The 18587-nt window shown below is 43.9% G+C and overlaps 2 protein-coding genes across 4 annotated transcripts in view; one reads left to right on the top strand and one right to left on the bottom strand.

The window, feature by feature from the left end:
• Shroom2 (shroom family member 2) overlaps positions 1–15850 on the bottom strand; it is a 115010-nt gene extending 99160 nt beyond the window's left edge. Inside the window, exon 1 of the mRNA XM_050132674.1 lies at positions 15295–15850. Coding sequence (XP_049988631.1) covers positions 15295–15444 — 150 coding nt within the window. The 5' untranslated portion in view covers positions 15445–15850. The remainder of the gene's footprint in view (positions 1–15294) is intronic.
• Positions 15556–18587, top strand: part of Gpr143 (G protein-coupled receptor 143) — a 30829-nt gene continuing 27797 nt past the window's right edge. For 2 of the 3 annotated variants that reach the window (XM_050132678.1, XM_050132677.1), the window contains exon 1: positions 15556–15676. The gene's annotated coding sequence lies outside the window, so the exon portion shown is untranslated. The remainder of the gene's footprint in view (positions 15677–18587) is intronic. The other variant, XM_050132679.1, reaches the window with a different exon arrangement.

Genomic DNA, 18587 nt, shown 5'->3' with positions numbered 1-18587 from the left:
CCTGTGGGCTGTGACCCCTTTCAGGGGGGTTGCATATCATATATTTACATTATGATTCGTTAACAGTAGCAAAATTGTAGCTATGGAGTAGCAACAAATAATTTTATGGTCGGGAGTCACTACAACATGAGGAACTGTATTAAAAAATTGAAATGCCGCGAAAGTTGAGAACCACTGAATTCAAAGAAACTCCTACAACCCAAGATCAGGATACTCCTAGGGCTGCAGGGTTTGGGAGGAGTGGAAAACGTTTGATTGCTCTTTGGGCTGACGAGGGAGGGGGACTTGAAAGGGGGAGGGGGAGGGAAATGGGAGGAGGTGGCGGGGAGGAGGCAGAAATCTTTAATAAATAGTTAATAAATAAATAAATAAAATCCTCAAAACAACCCTCCCCAAAAAGCCCTTCCTGGGTGCGTCCAGGGCAAGAACTCAGTTCCCTGTGCTCAGCTGCACCTCGTAATATACAGACATTAAATTACTTCATGATCACCTGGTTACAGAAGGCTCATGAGAGAGAAGAATCAAAGATGATTTCTACGTTTAGGAATAAACACCTATAGTCAAGATTAGAAACCCAGGAGACGAGAAAAGGTAAAATAACGATTCCCCCAGAGCTCAGAAGACAAGGAGAGGCTACACATAGTGAACCCCAGACTGGTAAAGACTACATAGAAAAAAGAAATGGGGGGATGGCAAGGAGTACATGAGTGAGACCACCTACACGAGCAAGGAGAGCCCTCAAGAGAAACCAACATTCCTTCTGGGTACAGAGGAAAGGAGGCAGTAAGAGGCCACTGTGGAAATAGTTGGAGAGGAACAGAAACAATGAGCTTTCATGTGAAGTCAAAATCTTCAGAACTGCAATTACAGCGTGGGTAATTTGAGAATGAAACTCTTGTAAAAACAAAGCGAGTTCCGGCTGTTCATCAGGGCACATAGAGGCTTGCTGCCCCAGGAGACAAAATGCAAAATGCATTTCTGTGGTGGAAATTTCACAGTTACGCAGAGTGCTATGTGCTTTTAATTGCTTTCCTCCAAAACAGCCACTGAAAATGGGCTTGGGGGATCAGAAACAACCCCTCCACTCCCAGCTCCTAACCCCTAAATAGGATCAGGAAGTCAACATAAAATAAATGTGACTGGCTCAGCAGCAGCAAGCTGGTCTTTTCAAGTCCAGATGTTTTCTTTCCAGACTTTTGTTCAAGTTCAGGCCCTCTCCACACAATGAAAATGTTAAGGAAAGCATCACAGACAAAAGAAAACAAACAACAAAAAATAAAATTGTTTTAAAGACTGACATATTTGATCGACTTAAAGTACTGGTTCTAGAAGTCAGGGATTCCTTTTTAAACAGAACTATGTAGAAAATTATAAAAATATATTGCACAGAACCAAAATATTCTGTCCCCCACTGCCAACCTCCCAAGCCTTAGGGCTGGGGACCGACTGAGTAATATTAGCCAAGTGTTCTAACAAAGAGCTACATCTATAGCCGCAAATAGCATTTCTGTGTTTTTTTTAAAGATTTTTGATTTTTATTTATGCTACTGTGTGTCTACATGTATGCCACACGTGTGGGTGCCTGAGGAAGCCAAAGGCATCAGATCCTCTGGAGGTGGAGTTACAGGCATCTGTGGGCACAAAAGAAGAGCAGCCAGTGCTCTCCAACAGCGAGCGATCTTTCCAGCCCCAAACGTCATTTCTTAACATCTCAAAATGAACAAATTAAACTTCCTTCGATCTGTCTCCTGATTCCAAAGATGTGGCAGTATTTTTGTTTGTTTCTTTTCCTTTTTGAGATATGACCTTATGCAGTCTGAAACTCATGATATAATAGCAGAAGTAAACGTTGAATTCCTGATCCTGTCTCCCCTTCCCAAGGGCTGAGAATTACAGTTTGGCAATGGGATTCTTAAAATAATTACCTTCGAGCATCCAATAACTAAGTCTTCACTGTTTCCAGCACAGAATTCCTGAGCAGAGGAAAAAAATACTGCTATAATTCCACAAGGATCATTTATGCTTAAGCTAATAATCGATGTATTTTCTGGGTCTGTCTAGGTGTGCCAACTGCAGACCAAACCCAAGACTTTGCACAGAAATAAGCGAAGGCTCTATCAATGAACTACGGCCCCAGGCAACATGAAAACACTACCATGCCACTTTGCAACAATGTTATGAACTTATGTACAATTAGCACTGATAAATATCAGTGTTTACAAATTTACACACATAGGCACAATTAACCTACAGGTAAAATTTTATCAGATACAGAATCTGGATCTACAGACAGAGAATTACCTTTACCTACTTCACAAATGCAGAAAGGGCTTTCTGTTACTTCCTGGGCATCTCCTCACATCTCCCCTACATACCTGGGACCCTCATCTTTCGTCTACTTTCTCACTGCTGATCCAGCTCGTGTGTCTATGGGCTGCATTATTCCTCAAGGGAAGAAAAAGCCTGCCATTCAAGATTATAATTAGCTAATCTGATGAAGGCAGCTCTGTTAATGACCACTTAAACGTGTAACCTTCACAGGCAACATGTTCTGCGCTTGAAGCCGTGTGGGGGAAAAAAAAAGCCGCACTGACGGGTCAAAGGTACAAACTCTAACATCATTCCATCACCCAGGCCTACCCGAGGGCTAATTATCTACACTAGGCATTCTCCTAGCTTCCTGTGCTTCCTCTCCAAAATTCCCAAGTCAGCATTGACAGACCTGGAGGAAAAGCAAGACTAGGTGAAAATTAAATTACCGACTAAAAGGAATAGCTGGAGTTGAAGAAGCCACAGGTGTGGAGGTCTCGCATGACATAGTACGTACGTGTGGAATTAGCTGTGTGCTAACTGGACAACCACTGTCATTCTTCCTACAAAGTCAAAACTCATGTCCTCCTACACAGGTGTCCAAAGTGTTAGAGATTTTCAAACATATCGGTTAAAAGGAAAAGTTTTCATTAGTGCTAGGATTTCATTTGTGTCTGACTTGTTAAGCAATTCAGGAACCCAAAAACAAAGCAGATTTCATGTAGTAGTAAGTACTAGGCAAAAGACCATGCCCTAGGAAACCACATTATTAGTCACCGGAGCTCTGCTCTGAGATTACCTTCATCCCAACCGGGAAAAGGGAGAACCTATTTCGGGAAGGGGGCGACTATAAAATGGCAGACTTTACTTCTATTTGGACTTCACTGAGGAGGATGGTCACACAGCCACACCCAGCTGCGTGGGGAGCTGAGAAACACAGCCCAGCACCAGGAAGCAGCTACACAGAATTTTTTCCCCACAGATCCAACTCCTTGAAAGATTTTCTATTACAAATAATTGAAGGCGTGAGATAAAATGGAGCCTGGTGTCACAAACATGTTTAGCCTTTATCCTTCCCACTAGTTTCATTCGCCTTTGAAAAAAAATCACCTTTGACAACTTCTGTTGATCTGAAAGACCATTCATTCACATTACTACAAAATTAGCAAAATGCTTTAAGGGTAATAGTACAAATAATCCCTAAAGCATTTTGCTAAATTATTTAAAAATAATTTAAGTTTCGGAGGGATAGAAGAAAACAATCATTTATGAGGCTACATAAAATACAAACAATAGACTGAAGCTAATATTAAATGTAGCTTCTAACTAAACTCAAGGCCTTGTACACGCTAAGCACTCTACCCCCGAGGAACATCCCCAAATTAGATGTATCTTTTAACTTAAATGCAAACTATGAACTCCATACTAAGCAGTAACAAAATCTCCTTGATACATATTAAATTTCTGCCATGTGAAATCCAGCTCAAATTCTTTCTACAGTAAACAAGTCCTTTGATACATAAACATTTTTATAATTTCTCAGCTTTATAATTAATTAATCAGGATTGAGTAGGAGAAAGGAGGAAGAGAATGAATTCAAGTTTACATGCTGTCTCATTTAATCCCCACAATAATACAATAAAATAGAAATTATTCTGGTTTAACGAACTGGAGGATGGGGGCTAAAAAGGCTAAGGACCCTGTGGGAGAACTAGCATTGAATGCAAACAGGCATTGACATCTCCTTACTAGTAGGTGACTCTTCCATGCTGGATCTGCTATGGCCAGAGTAGGGACTCTGTCTTGTTCATTCAGCTGAGCAAGGCCAGGATCACCCCCTATGAGTATGCTTCCCGTCACCTTGAAAGCCGCTTTATACAAAAATATCTGCTACAGTTACTCTATGATAGGGATATAGCCCATTCCAAAAGAAACCTGAAGTGTTGGCTCTCAGGAGTTCCCAGAAAAACAGCCTCGTTGGGTCATCACTCATCCACATGCACCAGGTAATACATGTTATTCAAAGCAATCTGTTCTTTAATACCAGTAGAGAGTCAGCGAGCCCTAGAGACTGAAGAAACTTCTGCCTGGAAAGAAAGAAGCCCTTTCTTCAGAAACAACCCTCAAAACAAAATCTTTGAGGAACACGGACGGTTTTGAAAACTAGCTCAGTATATTACGAGACAAGAGAATTAGCCACGAAACAAGATCAGTATGGTGTCAAAAAAGAACCATTAGACGAAATTTAGAATTTGAAAAAAGAAAATAAGGTCACAAATTTGAAATCAATGGAAGGGTTGGAAGATAAGGTTAAACAAAATTTCCCAAGATCAAAACCACAAAGAATGAAAAATAAAGAGAGAAAAAAATTAGAGAAAACCTAATGGATTATGAATTAGAAAGGTCTGACCTCACTTCTGCAATTAGGAGCTGAAAGAAAACGGAGAATGGTGACCGCCATCAGAATAGCAAGATAAACCCTAATGTTGCAAAGTGAAGAAAAGTTGCTTTGGTATATGTAAGAATATATGAAAAGATGTGTCATCGTTATCAATGATAACTGCAGAGGAAATTAACCAAGGAAACCGAACTACCAAGGACTGCAAACAACATGACCAAAAGCAACTTGAAGAGAAAAGGGTTTATTTCAACTTAAGGTAATAGGTCTTCCAGTCCAGGCAGGAGTTGAAGCAGAGGCCATGGTGGTGTGTTGCTTACTGACTTGCTCCCTGTGTCTTGCTCAACCTGCTTTCTCGTACAAGAACGCCCCCCCACCCCAACTCCACCCACCCCCAGAACTACCTGCCCTGGGGTGGTACCACTTACACACCCGCACACACATACACACACACACACACACACACACACTCAAAAATCAATCAAGAAAACACATCACAGACTTGCCTACAGGTCATTCTAAGGGGGGCATTTTCTCAACTGAGGTTCCCAAGCTTGGGCCGAGTTGACAAAATAACAGATGGCCCCACAACAAAGAATCATTTGGCCCCAAATATAAACAATGTCAAGGCTGAAAAAATATTTTTGTAGCCCAAATTATGGTATGAGATTCACCGGATATGTAAGGAAAGGCAGGAAATACACCTGAGGAGTTGAGAGGGAAAATCAGAGCAGATTTTGCAGAGACAAGGCTGAATCCCTGTCTATAGTCAAGAAAAAAAAAAAGAGTAACCGCTATATAAATTATAAATGGACTATTTAAGGATAAAGATCCAGTGTCAAAAGAAATAAATGAGTTTCAAAAGCTGCTGCTGTATCTCACTGGAGGTCATGAGAACCCACACTAGAGCCCTTGCACAGCAGACAAAAACAAGACCCTAGGTTCCGTGTCCAGCACAAGAGAAAAAAAAGTTTCAATAGCCTAATTGAGAGTATAGAAGAACAACTATTTGGTTACTTAACTTTGATGCCAAAGAGCCATTTCCATAAACATAAAACTAAAGCTGGGTGGGTATATTTTCTCCCTCTCCCTCTCTCCTAGCACTAAAGAGGCAAGGCAGAGGAAAGACGGCTTGCATTCCAAAGTGGTCTCGGCAACATACTTAGTTTTGCTTGCATCAGCTTGGGCTACATAGTAATATCCCATCTCAAAAACAAAGAAACAAACAAACAACCACACAAGCACTCTATCCCCTTTCTTCTGCCAATAAGTAAAAATATTGATCTTCGAGGACACAGAATAAACCCCGCCTTCCCAAATGGTTTTGATCTGAAAATTTAAAAATCTCCTACGACTTGAAAGAGAATCACAGCCGTCCATAGCTTGTCTAGAACACTGTTTTTCTTCCTTCTCCTACAGAGGAAATCATTATTGCTTGCAAATTAATAATTCTGGAATTAGAAATACAAAATGGTCTCCTCATCCAGGCAGAGGGAGGGGAGTTTACCTTTGCTTTGCAACTCATATTCTTCAATTACTTTCCTTTCCTTGATTCCCACTTAAAATTATGCTAGGGATCAAACCCAGGGTCTCATACCTGCGGACAAGCTCGACCACTGACTAAACTCCCATCTCCCAATGTGTACTAAATAATCAAAGCTAGAGTAGAAGTTACTGCCCTCCTACTCCAGCCTCCCCAGAGCTGGGTTATCTATGGACATCAATATCTTGGCCTTGGTTTTTTTTTTTTTTTGTCTCTGCAGCCAAGCAGCAGCCCCTCAAGGGTAAAACTAGCTAATAAATAAATTCAAGACAATACAAAGGTAGAGGACAGAGCCAATACTCCTCAGCTCACTTCATACATGTAATTTTTTTAAATTTATTTATTAAAGATTTCTGCCTCCTCCCCGCCACCGCCTCCCATTTCCCTCCCCCTCCCCCGATCAAGTCCCCCACTGGCTTTGGGGGAGCCTAGGCAGTTTGGATGCTCACCTTACTAGACCTGGATGGAGGTGGGTGGTTCTTGGACTTCCCACCAGTCAGGGAACCCTGACTGCTCTTTGGCCTTGGTTTTAAATGATACACTGAAACACATTTTCCCAAGGCGAAATCTCAATAGACCTCTTCCTTGAATTCACTACTGGCTTTGTTTCTATACTGTTTTGTTTTTCTTTGAACCAAAGGCAAATGCTCTATTGACTTAACCACGTGCCAGCCGCCCCCCCAGCGGTATATTTTATGGATTTATTTGTATTATTTTTAATTATGTGTCTATGGAGAGGGTTGTGCACATGTGTGAGGGCAGGTGCCCATGGATGACAGAAAAAAAAATGGGGGTGCCTGGAATTAAGAGTTACAGGCAGTTGTGAGCTGCCTCACACGGATGCTGAGAGCTGGGAACTCAACTCAAAGCTGACCCAGGCAACCTAATCTTAGGGCTTTATTGCTGAAGACACGTGTGTGTGTGTGTGTGTGTGTCACTGGATAGGAGAAGTCAAGCTGGTGCCGAAGCTTCGTCCTTACTAGTGTTCACGGTACTGGAAGAGAAAGCCAATCATCAACACCTCCCAGCTCAACTCTGTAACCCACAACAGTGACCTGCCTGTAAGATATAATGAGTAGTGGCATGTATGTTCCAGGAGCACTCGATATAATGGCATATATAACATGTATGTTATAGGAGCACTCGATCGTTTTCTGGTACGATTTAAGGTCTTCTCCATGAGATGGAACCCATATCTGGTACTGCTCAAGTGGCCAAGAACCTAAGACTAATTAGGTCATGGGCCTACAAGGAAACCTGATACTATTATTCTTCTAAAGAAACAGCAATCAAACAACCCTTAATAGCTACTGCTATTCCCGTAGATCAGTGCCTTGCTCCTCCCTCTTCAGAGATGTTTTTTCTTGTTGTATACAGGAACTAACAGAGACTCACAACTGGACAATGGGCAGAGTGAGCCTTTGCGGTCCTCGGTGTTAAACGGGACGTCTTCAGCAAAGCCCTCTTGTAGAGGGTGGAGGATCTACGTGTAAGAGGAAACATAAGGAGAATAAGTGCCAGAGGGGAAACAGTGTCTTTCATACATAAGGGGGGAGTTTTGACACCAGATATATAAAGTGAGGACATGACTGCTCCAGGCATGATGGATGGGAAGGTGTTTATATGGATATGAGTTAAGAGTCCAGCCAGAGGCATCTGGAAGAGTCCAAAGTAGGGGAAGAAAGTGGTACGCGCTAAACATGACCATGTGGGGATGGGGGGGGGGGGAGAGAGGAAGAGAAAAAGAGGACCAGGACACGGAGAAGCCAGAGAAGGGGGAGCGAAAGAGGGCACATGGCTGAAATTGCAGGGTTAATGGAGGAAGGAGAAGCTGGAGAAGGGAAGGCCATGAGCCGGAAACATTTAAGGTAGGGTGAGAAGAGTCAGGATGCTCTGGAATAGGTATTTGTGATGCTGAGAACCTAGAGGCCAGCGTGTGCTTTGGTGTGCTAACAGACACCCCAGTTAGCCATTCCTGAGTTTCTTTGGACTTGATGATGCACCAATGAAATAAGAGACTGTGATGAGGAGCACATGGCCTACACAGGTCCTAACACTGAGACTCGAAAGTGATAAGTGTACACAATCTCCCACCCCTAAGCAAGGCATTATCTATGCTTGATAACCATAGGCAAAATAAAACTCAGTTTTCTCCAAAGGGAGTCTCAGTGAGCATATTAACCACACCTCAGGGGAGGGCCGGGATCCAACACAAACCGAACTCAATGGTATTTTTATACTTTTTATCCTGTTTTGTTTTGTTTGGGCTTCTTTTTTTTTGTCTTATTGGTCTTTTGCTTGTTTTATTTTCTGTGTCTGTATTCTGTGTGTGTTGCTTTTTGTTTTGCTTTTGTGTGTTTAAGACAGAAAAAAACAAAGTTGGGTTGGCAGGGAGGTGGGTAGGATCTGGGAAGAATTGGGAATTGGGGGAAGGAAAAACAATAAAAATTACTGTATGGAAAATCTTTTTCAATATAAAAAGAAAGCTGAACCATATCTCCAGGCAGCGCGAACTATACCCCTCACTCCCCACCCAGACGTGTGTTCTAGAATTCTACTAGAGCTCTTTCAGAATTCTCCTATGGATTAAAATTCTAGGCATATGTCTATCAAAAGAGACTAAGTTTCCAAAGCCTGTACAATGTCTCCTATAAAGCATGATCCCACACCTTTCTAGTCTTTGAAAGTAAAAGACAGCCTAAATAAAAAGTCCATTCAGCCTTTATACCCTAAAATTACCTTGTTTAATGTTTCTGTCTTGTCTGGCATGCAAAGAAAAGTTCCACCGACTCCAGAACTTTCCTCCTTTGCTTCTTAGAGCTTAGTCATGAATCCAAGTCTATTTGCAGGCTGACACAAAACCACTTCAGCAAGGAGATAACTCCAAAATGCATTTTTAAAATGTCCTAAGGGCTGGAGAGATGACTCAGTGGATAAAAACAGGTATTCTTCTTACAGAGGACCTGAGTTCAATTCCCAGCACCCACATCAAGTAGCTCACAACTGCTTGTAACTCCAGCGCCAAAGGATGGCCCTAACCTCAGGTACATGCACATATACACATATGTACATGTAATAAAAATATACTCTTAAAAACTCCTACCAAGTAAAGACCTATGAAATATGCCAAGTGCAAAAAATGCATCTCATTATGACCAAGTAAAAACTATTTATTATTCAACATGTAGCTCTTCGGCAAACTAACTTTTACCTGTATTTTTTTCAAAAAGACAAATGTTAGGACATGTTAAGCACTACTCTTAACTCAGCCAGCAAGACTGAACTCAGCATAGCACACAAGTGTGGCGCACAGCTCAGGTTTATAGTTTTTTGTAGTGGTGGAAGCCTCTGCATTTATAGGTGTGAGTCACATACTCTCGTGCCTCCCATAAGGAGAATCCTCTAGGACTTGAACCTGAAAGCCTCCAGCTATAAGACCTTGGATGACAACTTTAGGCACCATGCCTGGCTCCCCACCCTGCCTGGCTCCCCGTGTGCCTGAAACATCTCCAAAGGAACAGGATTAGAATTCAGTGAGGCCAAGTTAATTTGCAAGCTGGAAGGGGTAATAAAGATATATTTGAAAGCCAGTTGGCAAGGCCGGTCTCCCAAGTGAAAAGGCCTTTCAGCACAGGAAAGAAAACTTAACTTCGTGTTTTTTAACCAGACTATGAATTCTCACTACAGACGTGTCTTTAGAATGACACTCACCCTAGTAACTCCAAACCCTGCGGTGACTGCCTTTGCAAAGAGACTGAGGTTTACAATTCTGAGGACTTATATGACATCAGCACGCTAGTGTGAGGAAGTAGGGAGGGGAGTGGAGATGAGACCCAAGCACTCCAGACACTGACAAAGTAGTTTGGCCTGTGGTGAACGGTGAGGCACACACAAGTGAACCAAAACCCAGACGTTCACATCCAGTGTTCCGCCACTAAATTCAAGGATTCCCCTTCTCAAAACTTCAACTAGAACTTCAAACCTAGCTTGTAGGAAGCTCTGGTTTCCACTCCATGCTCCTCCCCCTCACCCCCCTGCACACACACAAACACACAAATTTTAAGCCAGGCATAGTAGTGCACCTACAATCTCAGCACTCAGGAGACTCAAGCCCTATTACAGATTTCCAGGCCAGCTTGGCCAGACTTTGTTTCAAAAGTAAACAAAGGAGATAGGAATGGATCTCATACGGTAAAGCACCTTTCTCACAAAATCCCAAGCACTGTACCCCTGTGTTGGCAGAGACCAATAAATCCTAGGTGAGGCAGGGCGGACAAAATGTCAAGGTCGTCTTTCCCTCCGGACCAAGTCTGAAGCACACCTAGACTGCGGAGGAGACTGAATCTCCTAAACAAACAAAGGTTGGGAAGATACCGCAGTGGTTAGGAGCACTGCTTGCTTTTGAAGAGGGCTCAGGTTCAGTTCCCAACACTCACACAGCAGCTCACAACCCTCTGCCATTCCCAATCCAACCAATCTCCTGGCCTCTGTGGATATTGGACTCACACGGTACACTTCCGTGCAGGCAAAACACTCATTCAAATAAAATAAACCTTTTAAAAAAACAAACAAATAAGCAAAAGGGTACAAGGGAAAACAACTGGGCTACTGTTCCAACATTTATGATCCCAGGCCACCAAGACCTTAACTCCGCAGCCTCTAAACTAGAGACTCCTTTTTCAATCACTAAGGTATTATCATATAGGATGCTTAGGGCCTCTGTTAGCAGTTTCTGTCATGGGGGATGAGATTTAATAAATTATGAATAGCCAAAGCCAGGACTTCATACCCTCTCCCTTGATAAACATTCCTGAGGTTGCAGGGGGCCTCCTGATACCCAGCGGGTGGATGGGACTCTCCAGTAAGTGATGTCACAGAAAGGAGCTCAGTCTCCACCTCCACCAAAATTCTCAAGGAACACCAGCAAGACTGGCTGCAGATGTTGCTCAGTGGTAGAGCACTTGCCAAGCCCTGTTTCCATAATGAATGTAGTACAAAGGTGGGGGAGGGGATGAAGAAAACAAACCAACCAAACAAAAAAAAAAAAAAAAAAAAAAAAAAAAAAAAAAAAAAAAAAAAAAAAAAAAAAAAACAGAAGGCCACAATGGCTCAACCTACCTGCAAATCCAACTCAGCTAAAGTGTAATATTTCAGGTCCCTGGGATTTCCTAAATCCACCTATACTCTTAAAGAATATCACCAAAATCATGAGACCTCTTATAACTTGCAGGTTGTTCCTGTTCTTTCTGCAACATCGGCATGAGAAAATGGGCTTTAGCGTGTTTTTGTGCTTCCCAGTTTTATGTGTGTGTATGTGTGCATCTGCTTGTTTGTTAATGGTAGCGAGATTTCAAGCTGCAAATTATTATAAAGATTCTCAGCAGTTATGATTCCTAATAATATCGTCTTTCGGCAGAAGTCTTGTAGAGTTTCAGGCATGCTTCTGCTTCTATGAATGTGACTCCTCTGGGAAGTTAATGTCCTTTAACTTCAAACCAATTCCAGAGAATAGGAGACCTTCTTCAGCGTCTACTCTGATTGTCCATAAAGCACAGTACTGGGAAGTCTCTGCTCTCAATTTCCTTTCTCCAACTACAAAAATGCAGATGAAGCAGGGACTTGTTTGCATTTTACTGTGTAAATAAAGCCTTTTCTCGGAGCCAAGAGTTCATCTCAGAAAGAAAAACAGACCCACATGAAAACACTGGAAATGCCAAGGGCCTCCAAACACACCACCCTAAAGGCCACTGTTTTCCAAAAGAATAAAATCCCAAAGTCCTTCAAAGCAAAGGCAACGCACCATTAGTCTAACAAAGTGATTTATATATAACTAGGCTGGGGGCATTTGTCAATGTCTGGGGACATTCAGATTGCCATACCTGGAGCCAGGTGCCAATGGCCTTCCATCAGTGGGTAGAAGCCAAGGAAGCAGCTAAATGGATGACAGTACACAGAATAGACCCCACAGCAGAATATCCTTGGTACCAAGATGGAAAAACTGTCAGCCTGCAGATGGTGTTGAGTTACTCAACATAAATAACATAGCAGGAGAGTTCAGTCAAAAGCAGATAGCGCCTACTGGACAGGAAGCAAGACTGATATTCACCATCAGAGTCTGACTTTCAAGACCCTGCCTAGGATTCGCCAGATCTGTGACCTCAGAGTACACCATTTTACCAGTTCTGAGATACATGCTCATATGAGATCTTCAAACGATAGTCACATCATTAACAAAAGAATGTGTCCTCTTAAATCGGGTCAAGCTACTCCCAAATCAGAATCAGCTAAACATAAAAGCATCAATTAACAAAATTATAATTATAATTAATAGTATATAAATATAAAAATAGTAGAATAATTATAATTAATAGAAAATTAAACGGAAAATAATTATAATTAATAGAAAGTTAAACAGAAAATCCTTGTGGTCTACCAAGAACCCAACATGTAAAAATTGCATAGATGTTTTTTAAATGGAAAAAGAACTATTAGAAAAAGTATTTAATAAGCTTCAATGGCATTACAATAACTACTGGAAGAGGAAAAGTTGAAAGTGAACTCCAGTTGAAGAACAATTTCCCCTGGTATCTATCAGAGCAGTTGATTTCTACCTTGTAAGTGGCTGTAAATAGACATTTCCTTCATCATTTTTTTAGATTTTATTTATTTTTATTTCACACATAGAAATGTTTGAATGTATGTCTGCATACCGCGTGCGGACAATGCCCGAGGAGGCCAGAAGAAGGTGACAGACCTCCTAGGACCAGATTTGCAGAAGTTGTGAGCCACCGTGCAGGTTGATAGAAATTGAACCTGCATCCTCTGGAAAAGCAACCAGTGTTTTAAACCACTGAGCCAGCTCTCCAGTCAACCCTCCGTCATTTTTAAATAACGTGGCAATTAATTATCAGCGTCATGTTCTAAGTCAGCACCAATGATAAACTTTTGTTCTTTTTTTTTCTTTCCAAGACAGGGTTTCTTTGTGTGTAGCCTTGGCTGTCCTGGAGAACTCACTCTTGTAGACCAGACTGGCCTCAAACTCACAGAGCCTGCCTCTGCCTCCCAAGAGCTGGGATTAAAGGAGTGTGCCACCACCACTTGGCTGTCGTTCTTATTTTCACAGCCTGTGTGTGTGTCCTTAATCTTAAAGCATTGGCAGGTATTTGAAATACTGTTAATATATATGTATATATATATATATTTATATATGTATATATTATAGAATATATGTTAATATATGTAGAAACAACAGAACATGTGAAAATACATGTGTGTACACAAACACAGGAGCAACAGCAATTGAATGTGTATATATGCATGAAAATACAAAAACCACAAGTTGTTTTGAGTCCCACCCATACTAAGCAAACAAAACTATCATTTTTCAGTTATACTGAGTCACTTACAAAAATTATGCAGGGGTAGTACAGCTTAGTGAGGCTGAGTTTGATTAACATATACTTCCATTTATAAAAAGCAGAGAGCCGGGAGGCCATCAAGCATGCAGAGTTTGTAAAACTAGAACTATCTTGTGCAAAGGAGGATGAAAATCTCCCTAGCAAATCATCCCATTTAAAGTAATCTCCAACTTACTTATATGGTAAAAGACCCAACGCTAGGGGCCAGAGAGTTAGCTCAGTGGTTAGGAGTACTTGCTGCTCTTACAGAAGACACAAGTACATTCAGGAAAAACACACATAAATGTAAAAGAAAACAAACACACTTAAAAATCCTAAAACTTCATATTAATTGATGTATTGTTCATTCCATCTGCTTCTCAAACAAGGGTGAAGAAGATGTGTGGAATCTTTTTGTTGTTGTTTTAAAGACGTTCACGGCAGACACGGTAGGAAAAACGGGACAATGGAGGCAGGAGAGTCAGAAGTTCAAGGTCATCTCTGAGCTACACAGACAGTTGAAGGCCAGATGCTGGGAATACTTGGAGGGGGCAGAAAATAAATATATGCCAGGTGAGGCACTATTATGCATGAAAATTGTCAGTCACCTTCATACCACCCAACACCTCTAGGAAACAGAAATGATGACTTTCTCAAGGAGATTTTGCCCTTAGTGAGACTCAGCTCTGCCCAGAACAGGCTCTCGTTTCCTTTAACCAGAAGACCTGAGAGATTGGCGTGTTGTCTGTTGATACAGGTTTATACACGTTTAGTTGGTAAGTACCAAGATGGACTGCGTTTTAAGAGCATTCCAGTTCTAACGCAACCTAAACACACACACATGCATGCAAGTGAGACTAAGGTCTCTTTCCTTATGATCAGAACTCAAATTCTATTTTATAAGCACGCTGAGAAGTCCCAATCAAGGTGCTGAGCATCGAGAGCGAGTGCATGTAGGAGAGGAGGCGGAAAGTCAGCAAACACGGATGAGCTCCTGGGAATCGTGAAGCTGACTGGCAGGAGTTTCTAGTATCGGTTTCAGACTAAAAACCGGTGCAGACCAAAAGGTAAAAAGCAAAAAAAAAAAAAACAACCAACCAGGGGCCCTAAAAACAGGTTTCAGACTAAAAAACCCGTGCAGACCAAAAGGTAAAAAGCAAAAAAGTAAGCAACCAGGGGCCCTAAAAAGCAAACAAGCGCAAAGGCTATGTATGCCCAGTCCCTGGATCCTGGAACTGTTTATTTTCCTTCCTCTCCTGGCAGCCTCGCAGGTGTAGGTCTGGCCAGGCCAGGAGTTACAGGGGACGACCAGGCCCTTCCTCGTGGGGGGGCGGAACGGGAGCCATTGCAACTCCCAGCCACGTTGGGAGTAGACCGAGGGCCGCCAGGCTGGAGCCGGAACCACACAGCTCTGGCTGCCCAGACCCCAATCTCCAGGCACAGGAGACCCGTGCAGATGGGCCCCCCCCGCAGTGCCCTGAGACCCGGAACCAGACTCCATGCACAGGTGACCCCTGCATATGCGCCCCCATCAAGGGAGGCTGCGCACCGGACGCCCCATCAGCAGCGCCCCAAGACCCGGACGAGACTTCTGCATTGGGGACCCCTTCGGGACAGTCACCGCGCAGACCCCGAGGTCGCCTTACCTTAGTGATGATCAGAGGCTCACCGTGCTCGCGACCGCCCTTCAGGGTGAAGCCCCAAGGGGCGCCTCCGCTCAGCCGTACCTCCACTAGGCGGGCACCGTGGGCTTCGCCTGGGCGCTCCTGCCGCGCGCGGGGCTCGGCGCCCTCCATGGTGCGGGACGCTCAGCCCCTGCAGCCTCTGAGGTCCGCGGCCATTCACTCCGTCCCTACAGCCTCTGAAGTCCGCGGCCATGCACTCCGGACAGCACCAGGGAGGCTCCAGGCGTCCAGGCCGCTGCAGAACGAGCTTTGCAACTTGGAAAGCGCAGGGCGAAGGCCCCACGCCGGTGCACTCCGGGCAGCACCAGGGAGCCTCCAGGCGTCCCGGCCGCCGCAGAACGAGGTAAGCAACTTGGAAAAAGCGCAGCCACTGAGATCCACACCCACGCACTCCGGGCAGCACGGGCTGGCCCAGCACCACCAGGGAGCCTCCAGGCGTCCGGGCCACGGCCACCGCCGTCGCCGCCGGCCGCTGCTGAAGAAGCTTTGCAACTTGCAAAGCGCGGCGCGGGCCGGGCCGGGAGGGGCGCAGGGAGGGGGCGGGGAAGGGGGAGGGGCATTCGCGCGCCCGGGAGCCGGGACCCTGGCGGGAGCGCGCACAAAAGGGCTTGCAATCAGACTGCGCTGAAGGTGCAAAGGGGTTTTCCGGGTTTTCCTCCTGTGCGCTTGGCGGATCGTGGTCGAAGCGCGCACTCTGGAGACTCGGTCGGGCGTGAGATCCCACGGTCCCTCCGCCCAGCTCTGCAGGCGCTGAGAGGCTCAGGGAGGGGAGGAGGGCCGGGTGCAACGCGGAGAGGCTGGGGAGGGCCGGGCGCAACAGGTGAGGCAGCGGAAGTGTGCATCCCGGACTTAGGAGGGACCTGGAGGCGAGCGCCACCGGAGCAGCTGCCCTCCAGCACCTCCCAACCAGGAGCTGAGTCGGGCCCCAGCGCTGCCTCTTTGTAGCCCTTACAGACTGCCAGCGACTTCACAGGGGAAGTTCATTACTTTTTAAATTGTTAACCTATTAATTTTAGAAATTATCTCTCCTCGACATCTCTGTAGCCAAAGATGACTGAATTCCTTCCTAATTCTCTTGCCTGAGTCGCCTAAGTGCTGGGATTACAGATGTGAGCCTCCATGCCTGGTAACACTTTACTGGGTTTCCATACCCGTGAAACAACCCCCTCCCCCTTAGGAGATTCCATGGCTTGCAGAGTAGAAAGAAAGGTTTTTTTCCATTGATGTTTGTATGTGCAGCTGGAGGCTGTACTTGTTTTCCCAAAGCCGCTTACACACTGGAAAGTGCAGGAGTCTTTTGATACCTAAATTACGAATCTTATCCCCAGTGACACACTTCCAAGACCGAGTATTCAAATATACGAGCCTATGGGAGCCAGTGTCATCAAACCACAGTGTTTTCATAAATCCATCGTTACTGTGTGCAGCCATAGAAATCTCCATTCTTCTCCATCTCTATCTTCTTTTGACATAGAATCTTACTCTGGAACTTACTGGGTAGTCCAAGCTGGCACCCAACTCTGGATGCAATCGCTTTTTCCTCTGGATTGCTGAAATAACAAGAGAGTCCCACCGGTTCCCTTAAAATTTTATGTTCATTATATACTAATTGTCAGGTTACCATCTGCCACTTTAAAGGATCGTACCTTTTTTATTATCAGTTTCTTTACTCTTTTATTTTTGTTTTATGAGACAGTTTTTCTCTGTGTTTCCTTGGCTGTCCTGGAACTCACTCTGTAGACCAGGCTAGCCTTGAACTCACAGAGATCCACCTGTCTCTGTCTCCCAAGTGCTGGGATGAATGGCATGTGCTACCTCTGCCTCCTCCTTAGCATATTCATCAATGCCAATACAGACAACAGCCTTTCTTCACAGCCACACAATGCACAACAGGGAGCAATGCCTAACATGAAGACTCTAAAAGAGATTTCAGAAAATACAAACTTGCACCTAAGCTTAAGAAAGAAAAAAAAAAAAACAAAAAAAAAAAGAAAGAAACTGAAGCCTGGTGGCGATGGTAGCAGCAAATACTCATACACATAAAATAAAAAATAAATCTAATAAGGCAAGGAATGTTGTCATTCATATGGAGATGCCATTCGACGGTAGGAATCATGAATCCTCAATATCAAAATCAGATAAAAGGCAGTATTAACTATTTTCTCTATAACCTACAGAATTCCTACGAATTTAGTGGCAAGACAGCTATCAAAACTAGAGAGTCAGAGGGCTTGCGGTTAAAGGACGACTTTAACAACGTGAAGTTATCCTTTTGACCATTGTCTCCTTAATCCAGCCTTCTGTAAGCCTTCATTGCAAACATTAGAGTTAATTTAGCTGCAGGCCTACCAGTGATGAAACAGAATGCTAACTATCTCCTCATCCACCCAATCAGATCTTGAAAGTATTTCACGTAGAATCATGTGCGTTGCAATAGTTATAGATGTCTGTAATGAGCTATGCAGTGAGCTGAATAGGGTCCATGTAGCCTGTCCATGACTGGCACCGTTATTTCACTTTTATAGTCTGTAGATGAGGGACAGTTTTGTGCCAAAGTAGAAAGCAGCCATAAGGAAAAACTTCACAGAATTCCTGTCGTGTGTCAGGCACATTGTGCACAAGTCCTCTACGTGAATATACCTGTCACTGCAGTGTATGCATGGAAACACTGAGACCCTTAGAGGCTTTGTCAGGCAAGGACTCTGGAATGAAGGATGCACGCTGACAAACATGTCCTTCATAGGACAGTAGAGGAGCTCCAGGAACAGAAAACAAATGTTTTCACGAGTACTATCCACATTGTGGTATGAAAGACAAGGGCCCCCAGAGAGAGTGGCACTATCAGAAGGTGTGGCATGTTGGAGTGGGTGTGGCCTTTGGGAAGAAGTATGCCATTCTGAGGGCAGGATTTGAGGTCTTTTTCTCAAGTTTCGCTCTGTTTACTTCCTGTTGCCCACAAGATGTAAGACTCTCTGCTTTTTCTCCAGCACCATGTCCACTTGCATGACACCATGCTTCCTGCCATGATGATAATGGATTGAACCTCTGAAACTGTCAGCGAGCTACCCCAACTAAATGTTTTCTTTATAAGAGTTGCCATGAGCCGGGCGGTGGTGGCGCATGCCTTTAATCCCAGCACTCGGGAGGCAGAGGCAGGCAGATCTCTGTGAGTTCGAGACCAGCCTGGTCTACAAGAGCTAGTTCCAGGACAGGCTCCAAAAACACAGAGAAACCCTGTCTCGGGGAAAAAAAAA

Source organism: Alexandromys fortis, unplaced genomic scaffold (genome assembly GCF_014885135.2).
Source record: "Alexandromys fortis isolate MF-2015 unplaced genomic scaffold, M_Fortis_MF-2015_v1.1 scaffold_443, whole genome shotgun sequence".
Lineage (NCBI taxonomy): Eukaryota > Metazoa > Chordata > Mammalia > Rodentia > Cricetidae > Alexandromys > Alexandromys fortis.
Note: the sequence above shows the minus strand (reverse complement) of the source record. Positions and strands in the feature narration are given on the sequence as shown.